We start from the raw sequence: 21,834 nt of genomic DNA, 5'->3' as shown, positions 1-21,834 counted from the left end.
GTGTGAGAGGCTACATTAACAACAATGTGTTAACCCTTGAGGGCTCAGCTGAGTGCTAGTTCATCATTTAGCAGTAAGGCTTTCCCTGAGAAATATCCCTCCCTCTTCCACCCTCTAACTTCACCACCTCAACCAAGCTTCACAATCACAATCATAGCTGTGAACAGTATTAAATTGTTTGTTTAAAACGTATATTGTGTGTATATCTATATAATATATAGTTTTTTGTCTGGTGAAAAAAATTTCCCTGGAACCTAACCCCCACCCCATTTACATTAACTCTTATGGGGAAATTGGATTCGCTTAACATCGTTTCACTTAAAGTCGCATTTTTCAGGAACATAACTACAACATTAAGCGAGGAGTTACTGTATAGCAAAGCAACAGCTCTGCTATAGTTAAGATTGAGAGTAGCTTACTGTTTATTTTCAGTGCTGTATGAGACTAGGGGAAGGAAAACTGACTGAACTGAGAACTCTCAAATCCTAGGTGGGTGAAGAGGGTGTAGTACATTGAGTTACAGAACACTTAGAGTTTGGTACAAAAAATGGTTTTCCTTAATTATTTGAACATATATTTGTGAAGATCCCAAAATAGACAATAGCACACAAGAACCACTGAATTGTACAAATCACACAGCAAACGGTAAGGCTTTCAGAAGTCTAATATACATTCTGATCAAAGGAATTTATCAAGGAACGTGTTCAAATCCTGCCCTTGTAGATCTGCAACTTGGTTATTTTGAAATGTAATGAAATATTATTACTGAATTCATTTTGTATGCAGTTCCATTGAAAGTATAGAGAACTTGTATGGATTTATTTTGTTTTCAGTAGAGTGTTAAATAAAATGCTTAAAACACTGGCAGAAATCAGCAGAGCCAAGTCCAGTAGTTTTAGTGTTTGGGTTGGTTTGTTTTTTTGGGGTGTGGAAGTTGGTTGGTTTCTGTAGATCTCCTCGACTTGGGATGTATACTCTCTAGGTTTCTACCTTTCATAAAAATTAAAACAAATGACCCCTCTCCCTTACTTTTAGTATATATTTACTAAAAGAACAAACTTCAAAATAGAACCGCTTTGAAGACCTTCATGTTCTTCAGTGAGCACTCGACTACAGGAGACTTTTGATGTTATTAAGCTATCTTTTTCTGGAGGTGACAATTATGTGTGTGTTGGAGTTAAATTACCTGGTAGTCACATGAGTGTCACCGGTAAAAATACTTAAATTAGTGACTCATTTCACTTAGAATAGTGTTCATCTTGTAAGATGTTCTCAGACTGAGTGAAGTAGTGGACTCTTGACACTTATAGATCTGGGCAAATAATGCAAAAAATGTTCTGGGAGTACTGAACTGAACACACTTTCTATGTTTGTACCCCTCTGGCATTCACTTTCCACAAATGTTTGAGTGATAATTTTACTAACTCAGATGGCCACAGAAAGCTAATTTCAAGCTTACACTGTGGAGCATTCACAGATATAGTATTAAATATTGGGGGAGGAGAGGATTTCTCATTACAGCAGAGGGACAATTCTTGATCTGAGCCCTGGCATACAGGAAACAAACTAGAAATAAAAAATTCTGCAAAGCTGTTTATCTTCTCTGCTCTGAGAGCGTCCATGCTCCAAGTGCTCCTTCAAGCCCTGCTCCTGATTATAAGAGTGAACAGAAACAATACTATATGGCTTGAGACCCGTCACAACTAACAAGTTATTGAATAATTTACAGCTAATTCAGAGTAAATTTGAACAGCAAAGAAACTCCAGGAAGTTGTTATAAGCTCAGACATTGGGTTAACAGATTAAATTTTTATTAATTTTAATTAATTTTAAATTAATTCACCACGTAAATTGTTCTTTGTGAATTATTTGCTCAGCTCTAGAAAGTTTTAAGAAAATCCCAGACTATTTATGTGCTCCCTTTTTCTTCTAAATGGACCCTGCAACATCCGTTGTCTCTTCCTCCAGAGTGGCATCTCAATAAAAAGTTAAATCCATATGTGGCCATATAATCTAATCACATTGGGGTTGCCAGAAGCTCTAGGCCCTATTCTGAAATACCATTTTAGCCCCCACCAATCCTGTGAACACAGATGTTTAACTTCAAGTGTATGAATAATCCCACTGAGTTGCAGGATTGGAGCCTTAGTGATGTCAACATTTTGGATGATAATCTGTGGCTTTTACCATTTTAATAAATTACTGCCCTGTTCTTCAAGTAGATCAGAAAACCACCTTCAACCTCTTTGTTTCTTAAACAAAAATAAAACTTTGTATCTACCTACCAACCTACGGGATTTATATGGCCCCCATCACTATAATATCTGAGTGCCTCCCAATCTTTAATGTTTTTATCTTCATAACACCCATGTGAGATAGAGTAATACTGTTATCTCCATTTTACAGATAAGAAACTGAGGCACTGAGAGACTTAAGTGACTTGTCCAAGGTCACACAGGATATTTGTGGCAGGGTAGGAATTGATCCTGGGTTTCCCACAGAGTGATGCCCATTAGACATTCATGCAGAACCAGAATGGGTATAACATAGCATTCAAAAGTCAACCTTTGCCTCAGATTCCACCTACCAGACTTGCCTAATAACTGAGTTTTTAGTCCCAGTCCAATTTCTAGTGGCAATCTCAGAAAAAAGACTACACTATCTTCTTGCCTCTGGGGGCTATTGGAACAATAGTGAAGTTTGGAAATTAGTGGAGAAATGTAGGAGATGGCCTGTAGGTTTGTCAGGCTGACATAATTTACAAGTACTGAAAGTCAGAATTAAAATAAAGGAAAAAGACCTGAAATGTTGTCCTGCTTAATGCCTGATTTCAGCATTAGAAAGTGGCAAGTTGTGAACTCAGGTGGGGTTCTGCAAACTTTAGGAAACATCACTTTTTCTAATTCTTAACCTTAGCAGTTACCACTTAAAATAAGAAAAACAGTATTTCTCTCTAGTTTAATGAGAAACTGGCCAAATAAAATGCACTCAAGCAATTAGAATGCTTTACCATAGAGAGAAAAAATATCTAAGTTGACTGTGCTGGTTTCTGCCATTCCCACAGTAAAATGAAAACTTGAAGGATCTAGAAATTGTAACATTTAGGTGAGTCATCTGATTTGTGTGCTTGCTTAACATTTATCCTGGGGGGGAAATTAATGCAAGACAGGTTATAGTATTTGTTCAAAAGACCCAATCATCAGTCACACCCAGCAGTGTATTATATTGGGTATCCACACTTCCATACGCACCAAATTTCTAATCTGTTGGGGGGTGCTCTGCCCAGGCCCTGCCCCCACTCCACCCCTTCCCCCAAGACCCCACCCTGCTTCTTCCCACCCCTGTTCCACCCCTTCCCCACCCAGTTCCGCCCCCTTCCCCGAGAACGCTGTGCCCTCATTCCCCCCCGCCATGCCGCTGACACCGTGAAACAGCTTATCTGCTGCAGGAAATAGGGAGGGAGAGGAAGGCGCTGATCTGCAGGGCCAGACAGTGGGCAGGGGGGGGAGGTTCTGGTAGAGGGGCTGCTTTTTCCCGTCAGTGCTCCTGCCCCGGCGCACCCATGGAGTAGGCGCCTATGTGCACTTCAGTGGACAGGTAGAACTTATCATTTCTTTCACTCTGCATTTTTGGAATCTCAATATGCACCATGGTGCATGGCCTGTTATAGCTCAATTTTAAATAATCTACATTGTGTTCTCAGTTCCATGTCGTCCAGCACCAAATATTACTTGTAAGGATCACAGTGGCAATGAAAACAACTTTACTGGAAAGGAAGTTGGATTTTACAAACCTATTGCATGTCGTAATGTGTAAGTGAATTATTGTGCTTTGTTATACGTTTGCCTCAGTTTTTATGTTACTAATTTTAAATGGTGTAGCATGTGTTGGCAAGAGGGAGGAGGGAAAAGGGAAAGAGATGAATCTACTTTGTTTTAGTATATTAGGTGAGAGGAATTAGTTATTAGAAACACTGCATCACAAATGTTAAGTTAACTAGCACGGAACTTGAGAGATGTTCTGACAAAGCTGTTAAATTGCTTAAAGGCAAAATGTATAATTTTGTAAGCAAATCTACCTGCGTGCTAGATTTTTTTTCTTTGTTATTGCTTCTGAGGATATCTACACTGCAGTCGAAGGTGTGATTTGCAGATCTGGTAGGCATACCCATGCTAGATTTAAATTATCTAATACACTGTAAATAGCAGTGAAGACGCAGTAGCATGGGCTTCAGCACAAGCTAGTAATGTAAGTGTGTACCCAAGGGTACAAAGCAGGCTTGTACAGCCCACTCTAAAGTACATAGGACTGTGTCTTTACTGCTGTTTTTAGCATCCCAAATAGATTAAAGCTAGTGTGGGCATGCCTATCTGTGATGCAAATCACATCTTTGATTGCAGTGTAGACATAGCGTAAGCCTTTGGTTCTGTTAATAGCTACTCAGCTGAACGATTGTCCTGAAACAGAAATGCTTCTTGTCATGGAAAATGTGAACTTTAGGAGGACTGAAATCTTGTTCCAGCAGTCCTAAATATCCATTTTACAGGAACCAATTCTCACCTCTTCTCTTGAGTGACTTGATGTCTACAAACACACATTTTTCATTCTAAAGGGCCTGTAGTCAGTTGAGATGACTCAACTGACTTAGTTCTACATACAGATTGTGAACAGTGCAGAGTGTTGTCTGGATTCTTTCTAAGCACTGCAATTATTATTTTTACTCTTCAATATTGAACACTAAAGATGACAGTGCACTTATCAATGTTCTTTGTTTCTCCTCTTTACTGGAATCCTGGAGGACTTTTCTTTAGAAAGTTGGTCTTTTTTGTTGTCCAGCTGCAGAATCTTAGGAAATCGTAGCTCCAGCAATCCTAGCTGAACTTTGCCTACGTCACTAGTGGGAAAGCCAGTTCCCTCTAACTTTATATTCTTATTATTCATCAGTTTGCTTGTCTCAGCCATCTTCTTGTGAAATGTTAGTGTAGTGTAGCTCAGTCCAGTTCCACCACTAATTTGTCTATACTTATTTTGCTGGACAGTCTAAACTCAACACACTGAAGGCTAACATATTATTTTAGCAAGTCACAGTGAACTGCTAGCTTAGTGAATTGTGACCACCACTTTCTATCAGAATTATTGCTCTCTGCCACATCTGTGATGGAAGCCAGAGAACAAGATGAAATCTAGCCTAATGCAGTAGAATTTGCCCCCTCCTCCCTAATTGGAATATAAAGCAATTCCTAGGGTGGTTTTCACCTTGTTAGATTTTTCTGAATTAATATTATGCCCAGTATTGTGCTTGTTAAATTTTTATTGGGTTCACAACTGGGAACTAAAAATTCAAGAAATGAAATTGGAACAGCCCTCCTGTGCTACCTCTCAGTTAGGCACTAAAAGCAGTATTCTTCCCATGATTACTTAAAAGAATTTCCCTGGCTTCACCATTCCCATGACTATTTATACAGGAAAGCAGCTTTTAGCTGAGTTGTTTAAAACTCTTGTAAATTTCAGCTGTGGCTACAGGCAGAGTTTTGCGTGCACTCTTGAAAAATGTCACAAAGCATGTAGTGTGCTGTCATTTCTTTAATATTCCCAACTTTCATAGGAGTAACAAGTTGTCAAGTCTGTATACAGGTAGTTATAATGAATATCTGCATAGTTAAAACCATTACCAGTCTGTTATAAGGTCATTTTTATCGCTTAAGTCATGGTAATATTATTCTACACAGGTATCCTCATATTTCATATTACAACAGTAAACCTACCCATCACTCCAGGTGCTTTTCTGAGCTTTTTCAGTGCCTCATTTGAGTTTTGTTGGAGAACTTGACTGTCCTCTACTAGAAAGAAGTGAATGAAATTTAAAACAAGAACATTGTATTCAGAAATACCTTTTTAAAGTAATGGAATTCTCATATTGATATTTATATAACATTTGTGACTTTCAAAATGCAAACATTAGTGAGTTCTCTGAAGCAGATAAGTATTGTTATACCTTAAAGATGGGATGGTGGAGAACCAGAGGTTGTGCCTTGCTCAAGGCGACAATTTAGGACTTGTCTACACGGTGTTTTAGTCTGCACAAGAGGGATGTACGTTTAATCCACACTAGCATGTTGTCCACTAACTGGCCCGTGTGACCTTGCTTGAATGCACTAAAAGTTCAATAGCGTCTATTAATCTAGTCCCATTTCAAACAGTACTACATGAATATGCACTAGGGAATTTTTAGTGCATGCCAGCAGAGTCCACACAGGCCAGTTAGTGCATGATACGCTAGAGTGGGCTAAAATTTTACACCCCTCTGGTACAGACTAAAGCACCCTGTAGACAAAGCCTAAGTAGCAGATCAGTTAATAGAATTCAGAGCTAGAGTCTCAACAGTATGTCAGTCCAGTAGATAAAGCTATCTCTCTGTGTTGCTGTTGAATAAAGTTGATACAGTTGCCTGATGTGTATATGTAAACAGGCATACTTTGAACAAGTGACTTCCACAGTATCTCAAAGAAAAGCCTGTGAACTCTGCATTAGAGTGCTCCACCAAGAAAGGTTGGGAGTCTTTCCTTGATTGCTCCCATATGAAAAGGTTGTTTCCAAATCCAGGAGTGCTCTAAATTGGCATGGCATGTTCTTCTCTGCATAATGTATGTAGGCCCTGCACATGCTTAACTTTAGGCACTGTGAGTTCTGTAAGAGTCAATGAAATTACTTGGGAAATGGGAAACATGGGCATAAGTCTTTGGAGAACTGATAAGACCAAATGGTGTGATCTTTAAGAACAGCACTTGCTCATTATGGACGGAAGAGGATAACAGAAGGGAAGTTTTTTTTTAATGTGAAATAGGAGGGGAATGTGGATGTGGAAGGAGTAAAGATCTCAGTACTGGGGTCAGTAAAGCCAGATAATCAAAAATGTAAATATTTATTAAAGGCCCTTCTTGGCCACTGCCTTTGTGAAAATGAATATTTTTATTCAAGTATGTATCAAAGACTTTATTTTGGCCACTTTCACTAATTGCTGATACTTGGCCATGCAAGTGTCAGAATAGTGAATTGTTGCATATTTTAAGGTTCTAATAACACTTGGTTCTGTTACCTCTTTCCAAGGCTGGTTCTTCCCTAATGTGGCAATGGATGGCTCTGGGATTGTTGAGAGGAATAGCATCTCTAGGTTCACTGATTAGCACTAAGCTCACTTCAAAAGTGACTGAAAGTTACCAGTGGGCATGTCCACATCACTACAACAGTTGATACTAGGTAGCACTCTTTTTGGCAATCTCAGAAGAGAGTCCAGGGAGCCTTTCACTTCTGCTTGTGACATATCTGTGTGAATAACTAAAGGGCTTCCTCCATCTTTAGGGCTGTAATTTTGACATCTTTTGCCAGCAGAACATTTTTGTGCAGCCAACTTCTTTGTTCATTTGTGATAGATGAATCTAAAAATAAATGTATCCTTATCTTAAATACTTCGCCTTTCTTATCTGACCCTTTCCTCATCCGAGGCTGCTCCCACAACTTTCACCAATGGGCCAGTGCTGACTTCTTCTCCAAATCTCATCCATGAATGCCTACCTTAGCTGATACCTCGTCTGGCCCAGGACGCTTCCTGTTTCACTGCTTGGCCCTGGAACTGACCCTGCCAGGCAAATCTGGTGCAACTCTGGGCTGTTCAGTCAATTGTGCCCCAGAATGCACAAGTGGATAGGAAATACTCTAGAAAGCTAGGATTGTGTCAACAGCTGGCTCAGGTCTTGTTTGAATGAGAATGATAATCCACCTTAAGAAAAAGGATGGAAGTTCTGCTGGAGCCCAAGTACACTCTTGAGGTCCATGTTACAGTGGATGTCTACACAGATAATGGTATTACACTAGTTTTTTAATGTTGAATTATTGAAGACTAAGTTAAAATTGTGTAAGCTATCTCATAGAACTGGAAGGGACCTCGAAAGGTCATAGAACTGGAAGGGACCTCGAAAGCTAAACAACACAAGTCTTCTCTTTCATAAAAGGAAGCTTAATAGGCAATTGACTGTCATTTCTAATTTAATTATTCAGAATATACACAACTTAATATCTTGTTTCAACCAGAGTCATCTTTACTTGTGTCTTTTGGCAGAAATGGTTACTCATACAAAGTGGCAGTGGCTCTGTCTTTATTTCTTGGATGGTTGGGAGCAGATAGATTTTATCTTGGGTATCCTGCCTTAGGTGAGTTTTGTTTTGTTTTTTCTTGTTTTGATTTTAAATAATAAAATGTTAATTCTATATGACTGCAGTTTACACGCATACGTATGTCTTAACTACTGACCTCTGATTCTCAGTGTTTTCAAATCTACTAACTAGTGTACTTATTACACTTTAAAAGCAAAACCTTTTGCAATGAACCATGTCCATGTTTTAGCTGTTTAGAATGGCTCTGTGGCCAAATCCCGACCTGATTTAAGTGGACATAACTCCACTTGACCTTAGTAGTGACAAAGGGGAGGTGCTGTAGTTCAGGGGATAGGACATGTGATTAAGAGTCAGCAAGCCTATGTTCTGTTCTCAGCTTTGCTGCCCTTCTATTGTATGAATTTGCGCTAATCACTTAACCTTTCTGAGCCTTATTCCCTCTGTTGTGGAATTGTTTGAGATCTGTTGATGAGAAAATATATGTTATGGTTAAGCATTAATTATGGGAATTGAGTTTGCTTACCCCAGGACTGACTTTGGACAATGCTGTCGAGAGAGTCAGTGTGGCCTCCGCTCTTTTGTCTTCATGATGGGGCTCCCTGGATAACAGTCCAAGTGCCTGTGACTAAAAGGGTGATCAGGGTAGTGTAATGATTTAAAGTTGTTTCAGTAAGTAATATTCTCATTACAAAAATGTACACTGAGAAAATTCAGCTGTCAAAACCCAAGAAATATCAGTTATAATAATAAATGTTCTTCAGTTCTGTGCAGTCACTTTAAAAAAAGCAGCTCTGAAAAGTTGCAGTAAACATTCCAATAAGAATCTTAACTGATGCCGTATTTACTTTCACACAGTACAGGTTAACAATTTATATAACTTACAGCACGCTGTAAGAAATCAGTTGTATAAAGGCTATGAATCAGTTATTGGTATTCTAAGTATTACATATTTTATATAGTAGAAGATATACTGTAGGAAGATGTGTGTGACAGAAATGGAGCTGCTCTGTAATTTATGAATATTGTTTATGCTGACCTGGTTGTTGGGATGTTTTCTGTGTGACTACATTGGTTGAGTTCAGTAGGGAGCTAGAAGGAAAACCAGCAGAAAAGAAAAGAATTGTTCAAGATAAGCCACTTTCCCTCAACGCTCAAGGGCTGTTAAGAGACAGTGCTGGAAAAGGCCTGGGAACCAGAAGATCAAAAGACAGGGTTTAAAAGGAAGACTTTCACGAAGAGGGCAGTAGCTATTGGGGAGCCACTGGGGAGAGCAGACTGACACACAGGACCTGCTGAGGAGTTGGAAGAATTTAGGCCATCAGGGGATATTAAGCCTTTGGATAAGGTAGATATGCTTGTAGGCTATTTTAAAATGCTTTGTTCCTACCGTTAAAATAAACAAATATTTTAATTTTAAGTAGGCTTTTTGATCACTGAATACCACTAGCCACAGAGTCATGAAAGGAAGAACCGCAGGTGGCAAACCCATTTGGACCTGCTAGGAAAGCATTGTTGATACACAGTTTGGGCCTTGGGCTACAGCACCCTAAGAGTCCAAGAACTGCAGAACTCCACCCTAGGAGACATATAGGCATGGGACCTGTTACCTGTAGGAGTGCACTCAGAGACCAGAAAAGGCAAAAGTGCTGCCAGCCCTGTAACCGTAATAATGTCTTATCTAAATACCCATTTTAAATTCAAAACAGTGCTTAGTGTCTGAATAATATAATTAATGGTCTGCAATTAGAATGTGTATGAAATAGAACTTGATATATATTCTTGTAGTTCAATGTAAGTCTTTTACTATATATTAGTGATGTGTGTGCTGAAATGAGTTAAATTTCTTTGTGGAGCTTGCACAATATAATGCTATATAAGCTATGTCTCGAGGGTCAAAGTTAAGATGGAATATCTGGTGTGAATTTTCCCATGTCTACGTTTAAGAGAATGTATGAATTTCTACAGTGTCTTAGCTGATCATTTCCTTAAATATTACTGTGTATGTTGTATTAATCATTCTGGATATGTAACTTTTAAAATTAATAACTGTAGTGATCTTTGTTTTCAGGTAATATTTTCTATTTCAAAATACATTGTCATAATTCTTTTTATTTCTATGAAAATTACTAATATGTAAACTAATGTCTATTTGATTGTTGTGCTTTCCACTAAGATATTTAAATTCCCAACCAAAAAAGTTGCCACCTTTAGATGAAATTAGTTAAGATACTGATTTTAGAAAATCTATTGTAAGAGTTTCACTCTTGCAGTCATTTCAGGTTATTTTAAATGACTTGTTTCTAACTTTTTTGAAGATATTCAAGGTGTTTATAAGATCATTTTAAAATGATGATGGCTTTTTAAGGTACACATAAATCCTATTCTGCTAGAATTACCTTCATTATATTGTAAGAAACTCTCTGTCTAAGCTTCATTAGTTTCTCAGTATGTTACAAACAGTTGCCTTTTTTGTATAACTCTAGATTGCATGATGTGATGGACTGGTGAAGCTAAGTACACTAGTACTGCTTCAACTGGGATCTTCGAGTTTCTGTCTGCTAAATATGAAGTGATGTTTTTCTAATAATGCTCTCTATTCTGATGGATAATTCTGTGTTAACCTCTGTAGCCTTTTTTTCTGACATGCAATAATTAGCACATTTTTATTTTGCACATTTATATTTGCATAAAAAGATTAGCTCTTCTAAGATCCTTTTTTTAGAGGCAATTGATAACTCTAGATGCCCATTTTCTGTAAAACAAATGTTTCAAAATACAAATATTATCTTATTTTATCAGTTGGATTTAGAATAAGTATGTGCATTACTTTTAATGCAGATGTGTGAAACCTTGGCTTTGAATTCTTAAATGTATTACACTTAAATTACCAATCAGACCTGAAATATAAAACACAGATATTAGCCACAATTAAAATATTTGCAAGTTAAGCTCTTATAAAGCTTGGAAGCTGTTCCCTCTGAAAGGATGGAGAGGAATGAAGCAAAATGAATACTGGTAACTAATCACACAACTTCTTGTAGAGAATTCTTGTGTTTTGTCAAACAAGGTACCTCTTAAATGTAATTTGCAAGAATTTAATATTTAGGAGCTGACCTGCAAAGCAGCAGGTTACCTTAAAAATTAGTTGTTGTTTTTCTTCTTTTACCATGATATATATTGTTGTTGAATTCATATTTTGAAAACTGTCATTCATAGACTATCCTTATATGAAGCTGTATAGTGCTTACTGCTTTGTAAATGTGTTTATTTGGCACATTGCCTTTAAAGACAAGATACATGCATTTGCTCTGCATGGTACTTTAAAAGCTGGAGCACACATCGATTTTCCTCACTGACCTTTCTACGTACAACAGATACCATTTTTTAACAAGATGGTATAAATCCTGACAATACAAAGGCAGACTATAAACCAGTTTTTCTTGCTTCAAGAAACTGTCAGAATAGGATGTCACAAAATAATAGTCTCCTGTTGTTAGATAAATAGTATGGCAAAGGCTTTCATGCTAAGGTATTTCCTCTTTAATTGAGTGAATTTAATTCTCATGAAGATGGAGAAATAAAGCATTGGCTTTAGCCGGGCATTGTGAAAGCTTCCCTATGCAGCTCTGCTGATGCACCTTTCTTCTGAGCTGTAAGCCCCCTGCTATTTCCATCTTTGTTAGTCTGTTCTCAAGGGGGTCCATGGTGCCATATAGTACCAATTCATGTTTTGTTTTTGTGAGACCACCAAACTCAGTCTCACTTGGGATTTAAATTAGGGTTTGAACTTTACTTGTAAACCTCCATATTTCCATTTGGCCATACAAACAAACAAGGCTTCAGGCTAAAATTGCATAAGCCTTCATTCAGAAACTTTATTCTCCCTCTCCCCAAATATGAGAATAATTCAGTTTTAGATTAATATAAAAAAATCCAGACCTCAAATTTAACATTTTAGGTCTAAAATACAGTTTATTTTTTGGCAGTGAATAGCATTTACTACATAATTGAAGAGTTAGTATAGAGTACACAACACCGTACTGTACAGACATCTAAACATCTTGCAATCCTGCAACAATCCTCCATTTTTAATGAGCTATCAAAGGTTCTTTGCTCTTACCTCTGCAGGGGGAAAAATTTTCTAGTTAGCATGTGTTTAATTGCAGTGTAGAGGCTTCAGCGGGAGCCAGGGCTCTGGGGTCCTGCGAGCCTGAGTCATCTGGCACGGGCCAGCCGTGGGTTTTTAATTGCAGTGTAGACATACCCACTGAGGCCAAAAAGTTGTATGGATAGCAGAAACGTCTAAAGTTTTGTAAGGAAAGCAGGGTCGATTTGATTTAAATCAAATTGATTTAAAAAGACTTGATTTAATCATGGATTTCTACATAAAAGTGCATTCTTGTTGGTTGTTATAATCTTAATACATATTCTTCACAACTCAGAGATAGATGTAGGTTTCATTTTTAGAAGGTACACACCATACATTTTTAAAGTGATTTATTTCGAAAACTTTTCAGATTAGTTTTACAGTTATATCAGAAAATGAATGATTATTTGGTCATTTCTTTTATCAAAGATAATTGAAGCAGATATTTTGAAGTGATTGAGAGATGAACTATCTCCAATTCAACAGGTTAAACATTAATATTTGGAGGATTTTCTTGCCATGCTATATTAGGAGGACAGCATCACCAGACTGACATTTTAAATGTTTTATTTAACTAAACCAACAATGTTATATATTCTGGATTTTTTTCTTCAACAGCAAACATATCATATTTTAACAAAACAAGTATATGATTTTTTGAATGTAGTTAAACATTCAAGTTCTTTAAAATCAGGTTTGTTTTTGTTAAAATTGTTTTTAACTAAAATAGTTAAATGAAATATTTTTTTAAAAAAATTAAACCGACTATGTCAGCCAGGTCAACATGAGAAACTTAAAACATTGGCTTCTGCAGCTAACTCCATCGTCCTCACCTTCATTTTCCTGTTTGTTCATAATCTTGAAAAGAAAAATAAGCTTTCCTGCTTTTTCAGGTCCCAAACAATTCCTCAATTTGGAACAAATTAGTCCAAAGGAAGAAAATATTCTTTCTACATCGGCAGAAGAAGCTACTGCTGTTAAAAATGAGATTATGACTTCAACAGTCTCTGAATCCAAGTGCTTATGTAACCTCCACCAGTTCACCAGTGTGACTTCCTTTAAAACATCATCAGCATTCCCAAACTGGGACTCTTTTACAGCCTGCTGCCATTATAGGTTTTCCCTTCTAGTGAGAGAATGGTATGGTAGATCTCAAATCAATGAAGACTACACTCAGAAAGACCTCTAGACTTCTGGAATATGCTGCTCAAACAGTTTCACTTTTGTTTCTACTGCCTGTCCCTTCCTTCTCACATTTATCTCCAGACTTCTTCTCCTTGTCCAGATCTATTCCGCCCCCAACAATCTTCTATTCACCGAACTTTTTGAAACCTTTTACTTTTAGAGAGAGGTAAAGGATTGACTCTGTGTATACAAATTTGCAGAGGGACAATAGGGTTGAGGTCTGTTATTTCTCACCTCTATATATTATTTATTTATTTTAAAACATTTTTGCTGTTAACAAGCATGTTATCTCTGGAGACACAAATCCACAGTTTGAGAACTGCAAAATAAAAGCATCTCTGATGTCATCTTCTAGATTGAGCACTGAATCCCATTGGGTAGATAGAAAAGTTAACTTAAATAATCTATACAGAAGCCCCTGGAACCCCATAAAATTGGGCCCTAATCCATGAAATATTGGAACTCATTTACAAAACTTTTCTTAAACATTACATGAATATATTGTTTCATACTATAAAATTAGAATTTATAATCCCTATTCCATGTTGAGATATCTTTGAGCTATAATGTATCTTTATTTTTAGAAAGCATTTTATAAAAAAAAATCTGATTTAAATGTTAAAAAATCTTTTTTTTTTTTTAAATAATTTATTTTTATCCACCCTGGAGGAAAGTAAACCTTTATGCTTCAGGACTTTAGCCAATCTCTAACCAATTGGGTTAGGAAGAGACTTTCTCTGTAGGGCATCTTGCACCTTTTTCTGAAGCAGTTGGTGTTAGCCACTGTTAGGCTACCTGACTAGTCTACTCATGTATGGTAATTCCTGTGTTCTTCAGGTGCTTTGCTTACAAGATGTTCTGAAACTCATAGAGCACTTTCCGCCCACATGCTCTTATCTCTTGCAATATGTGGATTAAAAAAATTAATTTATAGCTACAAATAAGTAACACTATTCACTTGTAAAGGAAATAAGTGTAGTCCTGTTTCAGTCTTAGATTTCTTTTTAGTCTCCAGATAAAATACTTTGTCCTCTTCTACACATTAGTATAATCCATATTAAATCTACACTTGCAATTTGAGAGGTGGAACAACAGGCCTAGCCAGAAACTGCTGCTCAGGCCCCAGTGAGGTTTGCACTTGCGACCCCTGGTTTACAAGTCCAATGCTCTAACCCTGAGCTATGGAACCAGGTCCCAGGTGCCCTCAGCATGGGCTGAAGGTTGATTCCAGTCGACGCGTGGCTGACATTGCATATCTTCCAAGAGCCTTGAGCATGTTACATTATCCGGAAGGGCAATAATCCTCAACATTTCTCAGGTTCACGAAAATTAAATTACCCTTGTGCTTTATGGTAGTCATTTTTTAAAAATGTAATTGAGGATTTTTAGCTCCAAAGGCATCCACCCTAATTTTTCTGATATTTTTTCCTCACTTAGGATGGATTTAACTATAAGATCCCAGGCTTTTTTACTTCAATAATCAAAGGCTCAAACCCTTAAAGCATCAAGACCTATAGCAACGATAGTTGTTCCTGTAGAAAGTCTGAAATTTGATTAGTGAATGGGTTGTTGCAAAATTCTGACCCTTTACCAATATTCAGAATATGGTTGGGGGATGGGCAGTGGGGTTGCAGCATTTTTTTTTTAATATAAAATCAATACAATGGCTTGCTTGTCAACAGTCAGTTTATTTGGGATCATCCATTCCCTGACAGAAGCAGAACTAAAGAGTAAATAGTGCTGAAATATTTTGCAGAAATGTGGTGAAAATTACAAACACTCTTGCAGACATATAATTCCCTCTGCTATGTTTAGAGGGAGCATTGGTTCATCCAAACTACTGAATACAGATGAAAAAGTTAGTTTGTTACATGGAAGACTGGTTTGGAGTTCCTCCCCTTAAACTTAAATAACCCACAATTTTTGTGATATAATGGCCTGTTTTTTCCCCCTCTACTCTTACAATTATTTGGTCACTTCCACTGTTTGTTTATTTTTTCTTCCTCCTTTCTGTCTTTGTTTCCTTTCCTGCATTTCCTCCCCATACTCCTCAAAGCAAAAATTGGGCTCAATAAGTGTTTCTACAACCAATAATGGAGAATGAAAGTGACTAGAATGATCAAATCTTGCAGCTAATTCCATACATAAAGTGCTTACGCACTTGGAGCTACTATCTCTGCTTCTGACACCAGTACAGATGGTGGGCTGAAAGTGGCTTCTTGGGTCCCTAAAATGCCAACTTCCAGTGGGGTTCAGAATATGTATTGAGAGCATGACAAAAGATGGGAGAGTTATCCAGGAATACTTTGGGTGGGGAATGCTCTAGTTGCAGAGATAATAAATTTGGTACTCTAGTATTTACCAGAGAAATTACCATGCATCATTTTAGTCCTAGCTCAGAACTGTTGTCCCCTGTTGCTGGCATTTGTTTTGCTGTCTGTTGCCCTTATGTTTTTTGACACGACAGCCAATACTGATGGCAAATGCTTGGCTGCTGCAAGTCCCAGATACCAACCACTGAGAACAATTTGTTTTAAACATTTATGTATTTATAATTTTGTATATATAACATGACTTGTATGCTTCATTGATTGACACCATTTCATATTATAGTGTCATAGCGAAATTATTTTTGGTCCATTGGAAGGCCGTCCTGCTAACAGTTTTTCTTCCTCTTGGTCAAGAGTCACATACTCATTATTAGGTCTCCATTTTTCAACTTTGTTAACGATATAGCTATCTCTATGTATCTTGTATTTCCAGCATGTTGGTTTCTGTTGCATCCAAAGTGTGCTGTGCATTTTACATGCAGGTATAAACTTGTATTCCCTGCTAAAGACAGCACAGTTCTCCCCATACAATATCCTACAATTAACTTGACCTAGTTAAAGACAAACATTCCTTTCCGCACTTTCTAATCTTGGATAAAATTTTCTGAAGAGCTTAAGTGACTTAGGAGACTGAGACCCATTTTCAAAAGTAACTTAGCCCCTTAAGCTTCATTGAAAGTCCTTCGGGTTTAAGCTTCTTAAGTCACTTTGATGCTTTTGAAATTTTTACAATGTTCACATACAATGAAATCTGTACAAGAAACTGTTTAAGGCAGCCTTCTGCTTCTAAAGACAGCCTCTAAGTATCTCCACATTTTTTTACAGTTCTGCCTCACCTTTAATGGAAAATCATCTCAATGAAACAATCATTTATTAGTCACTTACAGACATATTCCACTGCATTTAGAATGAATACATTAAAGTTCCTAGTAAAATATCTACAGTGTTGGCAACCCCTTAAAGATTAGTATTGTATACACTAGCAACGAGAACAATATTCAAACCCAGCATGTAATGCAGCAGCTGTTTCCAAAGTCTAATGAGTATGTTCTACAGCTTGAGACAGTAGAAATTGTTTCATGTTAAAATAAGTTTTGGAGCTCCAGTGTGCAAAGATTTCTTTGTTTTAAGATTAACTGTGCATCCAGCAAGAGAAAAGAAAAACTCAGTGATTTAAGTTGACAGTAATATGTTCATTCTTTTCCTTTTCTCAGAATTGTGTCTGTTAAAATCATTTTGTGTTTAAATCTTTTAAACTAAGCAAGTTTCTTTACAGGTTGGTGCATAAATGTAAAGACAAAGACTTTCTGATAATGAAAATATTCTTGTGTTAATTTCACTTGCATGCTAAAATGTTCTGTTGAGGGGGGAGGGGTAGATGGGAGGAAATGCCTATGCACCTGGAAACTGTAAAGTTCCATAAACTTTATAGAGAATTGCTTAAGGCTGTAATTAAATCTTATTTTCCTTTCTAGGTTTGTTAAAGTTCTGCACTGTAGGGTTTTGTGGAATTGGTAGCCTAATTGATTTCATTCTCATTTCAATGCAGGTAAGTTGACACTTTCAAACTAGGATACAAATCAATTTTTTGTTTATTAAAAGTCTGATAAAGTCCAAAAAAAGGAGCCAGTCTGTTTTTGGCTTCAAGAGAATTTTCTATCATACACATTAAAATCCAGGTACTGATTTCTCAGATTAACCAACCTCTGAAATGGTGACCAGTGGTGCTACAGAAGTCTGGATTATAGTTAGTATTTCTTTGTAAAAACACAGCAAGTTACTGGAGACCAGGAGAAAGGAGGCAGTGACAATGCTGAATAGTAAACACTAAAAATGTCCCAGGTGGCTTGTAAAGCTTCTGCATTTACTTCCTAAACTTTAGGAATCCAACCACATGCTTGCTTTGCAGACCAGAATGTGTTGGATGTTGTGTACCATTTTAAAAGTTAAAACAAATGGATATATCCAGCACTTCTGTTCGCAAAACAGTATGTGGTAAGCATAGATCTCCACAGTCATGGTCTGGCTTCCCTGCTCCATTTTCATTTCTGCTTTACTTCTTCTGGTTAGTGCTCTCCATGTTCCCCAGAGTGGAAAGGGAAATACTGTAGTAACTGGTGTTCTACAAACATCAGAAACACACCTCCCCCCTCAATCAAAAGGTGAGTTTAGGAGCAGTTTGGTCAGTATTTCTAACACAAGAGGTATTATAGAAGAGTGAGAAAGAAGAAGGTATAACACATGGGGTTTGTGTTTTGCACTGTGGTGCACGTGCATGTGATGTCCAATTTCTATATTTAATATTTTGAAATAAATAAAATTCAATTGCAAGTTTACATATGACCAGCAGCTGCGCCTACCCCATGACTTCAGGGACTGCGGGGTTGAGAGGGAGAAAGTTGATGTTTCTATTTTACCTATATTCGCAACAAGATGACATACATTAATTGAGAAGGGTCTTTTTAGGATTCCTGAAGGTTAAGGCCTTCAACCGGGGGTGATCTCTTGTGGCCTCACAAAGCTGCCGGAGTTTCTCTATTCCAGAATGGGTCTATTTAGAAGAATTTGTTGGGGGCGTTTGATTTCCAACTATCTTTTTTAAATCAGTCACATCCAGAATAATTAAACACAGTTTTTTTGTTCAATTTTGCTTTTCGTGCAGTTGGTAGTTTTACCTCAGTATGTGCTTTTTCTCATGAACACTTTCTTGAGGCAAATCATCAGTGTCACAATGATGGAATCATGTACACTGGGGAGGAAGGTGACCAAGAATGTAGTTAACTCTTGATCCTGGCCAAAGAGAATATTGTAACTTCTCTCTCCTGTGCTAAAATATACAGAATGTATTGTCAGTCATAAACTTTCGTTGCATCTTAATAGGAAGGCACAAATCCTCGCACCATCATACAATCTGTTTTGTAAGGCCACTATAAATTGTGGCCACAATAGGCTAAAATAACTTACCTTTATTTGATAGAATATTTATTCCAGTTGATCATAGACCTTTACATACACTTATTTCCCACACTGTTTAATTTATCTCGTCTCCTTCAACCCAAAACGATTCCTACTCCTCCATGGGATAGCCATGTTTTTTCTTTGGGTCGTCATCTCAAACATTGTGTATGGACTAATGGGAGAAGAAAGAACAGTTTGTCTGTGGTTCATGCTACTGTATTTGTAAAGAAAATTTAGAATAAACGTGCATAGTCTTTTCTAATATAGATCTGCAAAGATAAAACCTGCAATGCTGAAGTTATTACCTTAGTAGTTATTGCTAAACTAATTGGACTGAACTAAAGCCCAACTGAGCATTTGCTGTTTAACTTCATCACTGTAGCCACAAAGGCACATGTGCATTCTATGTCATTTGCATGGTCTTCTGTGTTAAAAATTCTAAATCAGATGGTTGTATATGTATATTAAACCATTGTTCTTTAGCTGCCATGTTTGTATGACATTATGCTTTGTACAAGATTTATCATAGTCCTATAAAGGGGGTGAACATAGGGGTACAGACTGTCACAACCATACAAGGCATACTTTGTACAAAGATTATTACTGTGGTGTGTAGGGTGTGAATATAGGGGTGCATTCAGTCACAGACATACTAGGGGATGAACCTAGTGTTTCTTCCCCAGTGCTAGTCCGAGCAAAATATGGAGCATGTGTTGCTTATTAGTGTCACCTAGTTGTAAATATTCAGTATGGGGTTTTGGCATGTGGTGCTTCTGCTCAGAAGCAGTTTTTACTTGCCTTTCTCCTTCTTCCCTCAGAACCCCCTCATAATTAGCTGTATGCACAGAGACACCATCAACTTTCCTGAAGAAGGTTAAATTCCTGTGTTTCTGAAGGAGATAAAGTCAATACCTGCTGGTCCATCAAGAAGGCATTAAAGGAGGATTGAAGGGAGCTTGGTTTAGTTCTGCCATCTGAGCTGATTTTTGTGGTGCAGAGAGAGTGGGGGGGAAGCTTTGTAACATGTTAAGGGGAAAATGGTGTTGTCTCATTGTCCTGCTTCTCAAAGTCAGTTGAGACGTCTCTCAACCTGTAACAACCACCATTCTGTAAGGGATTGCTGAAGAAAGCACCAAGTGGCAAGGGTGAATAGCTTGATACATAATAATTTTGTCACACAGTACAAGTTGAATTTTAATTAATTGACTCTGAGGCATTCAAGCACCATCAAAATATTCTAAAAATCTGGAAGACAACAATAATCAAATCAGACACAACGATGTTCCCACAAAGCAGAGAAACCTTCATCAACGAAAGGGATCAGTTGTCCATTGGTGCAAAAAATGAAGGATGGAGGGAGAGAAGGAGTGCCAAAAAGGTCAAGAATAAAGCAACTGAAGTAACTGGGCTTTACTCTGAAAACAGCCAGCAAAAGATTGACGTTCTAGGGCCTGTTCTGTCTTTATTCAGGTTCTTATGCCATGTCCATCTTCATGGAATTCAAATGTCCTCAATTATGCAGAGGTGAAGCAATTCGCCTAAGATTACATGGTGGAAGAGCTAGCAAAAGAACCCATTGTTTCATGACTCCCAGCCCTCTGTTCTATTCAGTAGACCATGCTGCCTCCCTATGGGCTATTTTTTCACTTCTGGACATTACAATTTTAAGGGAAGATGATTCTGGGTTCATTCTCCTCCTTCCTTCTGATACTGTTCATGTTTCAGAAATCAACTCCCAGTAGCTACAACTTGCAGCCTTAGCACAAGAGAAGGCCAGGAATGGAAAAAAATTCAATTCATAATTTAAAACATGCAGGAGTTTTATAAAATAATATATGTTACGTTAGGGTTTTTCAGGTTTTTTAAACTATATATGCTCTAAAACTTTACCAGTAGCCTTGCCTCCTATTAGAGATAGGAACAGTTGAGGATAGTTCTTAACACCACCCCCCCCACACACACACACACTTTTCTCTTCTTCATTTCCTTGGGCCCTCTACGTCCATTTATCAATTGCAGAAAAATCCCAGAGAAGCTCTTCTTTGGCCCCATTCCTTACCAGTTTCACATTCCCAAAATAGCTGCCATCATCTCAGTTTCTTTCTCCCATCTATCCTCCCTTATTACAGAAATGGAGACATTTTCTGGGGCTCATCCATCTGTCAGCAAGATCTTCTAAAAGGCAGCCTGCTGTGGCTCAAATCTTGATTGGTTCAGTCTAAGGCCAGAGTCTAGCAGCTCATTCACCACTGTAATTTGGTTGATTAGAAGCCCTAGGGAAGTCTTGGTTCAAAGAGAGTACTCACTAAAATGGTTAAACTGCAGCACAACTTCAAAATGAATCCAGTTTATATTTTGTAAATTGAGCATGATTAATTTTGTGATGGACAAATTAACAATAATTGAGATATTAGCACAAAAAGTGTGTACATTTTAATTAATATTGGAAAATCTCTTGTTTTCTTTTTTCTAGATCGTTGGACCTTCCGATGGTTCTAGTTACATTATAGATTACTATGGAGCAAGGCTTACCAGGCTGAGTATTACCAATGAGACATTCAGAAAAACACAGATGTATCCTTAAGTCTGGCAGGAAGTGTCATGTACACACACAGGTGCATTTTGATTGATTTGATTCAGTAGTCCACTGAAATTCCTGATAACTGATTTATATTAATGACACTTTATTAGAATTATGTAACTGCTATTAAATGTTGTGTATTGAAAAAAGCTGGTAAAGATATTAGAGAAATGTCATCAAGCGCAAGACTTCACATCAGAAGTGCTCATTTTCAAAGTCTCTTCTGTGTGACTGCTCCATTTCTGTGAACACGTAGCTCATGACTTCTAGGCTGTGCTACTTGTGAGTTATGCAGATATTCATAATTTTCACTGCCAATATTTTATCTTTCAGTGTGAGTTAGTAACAGGCAAAGCTTCTGGGGAGAAATTTTGGCACTATTGAAGTCAGGGGGAGTTTTGAAATTGATTTCAGGAGGCATAGGATATCATCCTGTGTCTAAAACCTGTGTCTCTGTTTCC

At 37.5% G+C, this 21,834-nt stretch overlaps 1 protein-coding gene across 1 annotated transcript in view; it reads left to right on the top strand.

Annotated features, from left to right (window-relative positions):
• TM2D1 (TM2 domain containing 1) overlaps positions 1–21,834 on the top strand; it is a 33,729-nt gene that overhangs the window by 2,022 nt on the left and 9,873 nt on the right. The window contains exons 2-6 of the mRNA XM_045027159.1: positions 572–645; positions 3,704–3,812; positions 8,117–8,208; positions 17,310–17,383; positions 21,266–21,407. Coding sequence (XP_044883094.1) covers positions 572–645; positions 3,704–3,812; positions 8,117–8,208; positions 17,310–17,383; positions 21,266–21,376 — 460 coding nt within the window. The 3' untranslated portion in view covers positions 21,377–21,407. The remainder of the gene's footprint in view (positions 1–571; positions 646–3,703; positions 3,813–8,116; positions 8,209–17,309; positions 17,384–21,265; positions 21,408–21,834) is intronic.

Source organism: Mauremys mutica, chromosome 8, assembly GCF_020497125.1.
Source record: "Mauremys mutica isolate MM-2020 ecotype Southern chromosome 8, ASM2049712v1, whole genome shotgun sequence".
Lineage (NCBI taxonomy): Eukaryota > Metazoa > Chordata > Testudines > Geoemydidae > Mauremys > Mauremys mutica.
Note: the sequence above shows the minus strand (reverse complement) of the source record. Positions and strands in the feature narration are given on the sequence as shown.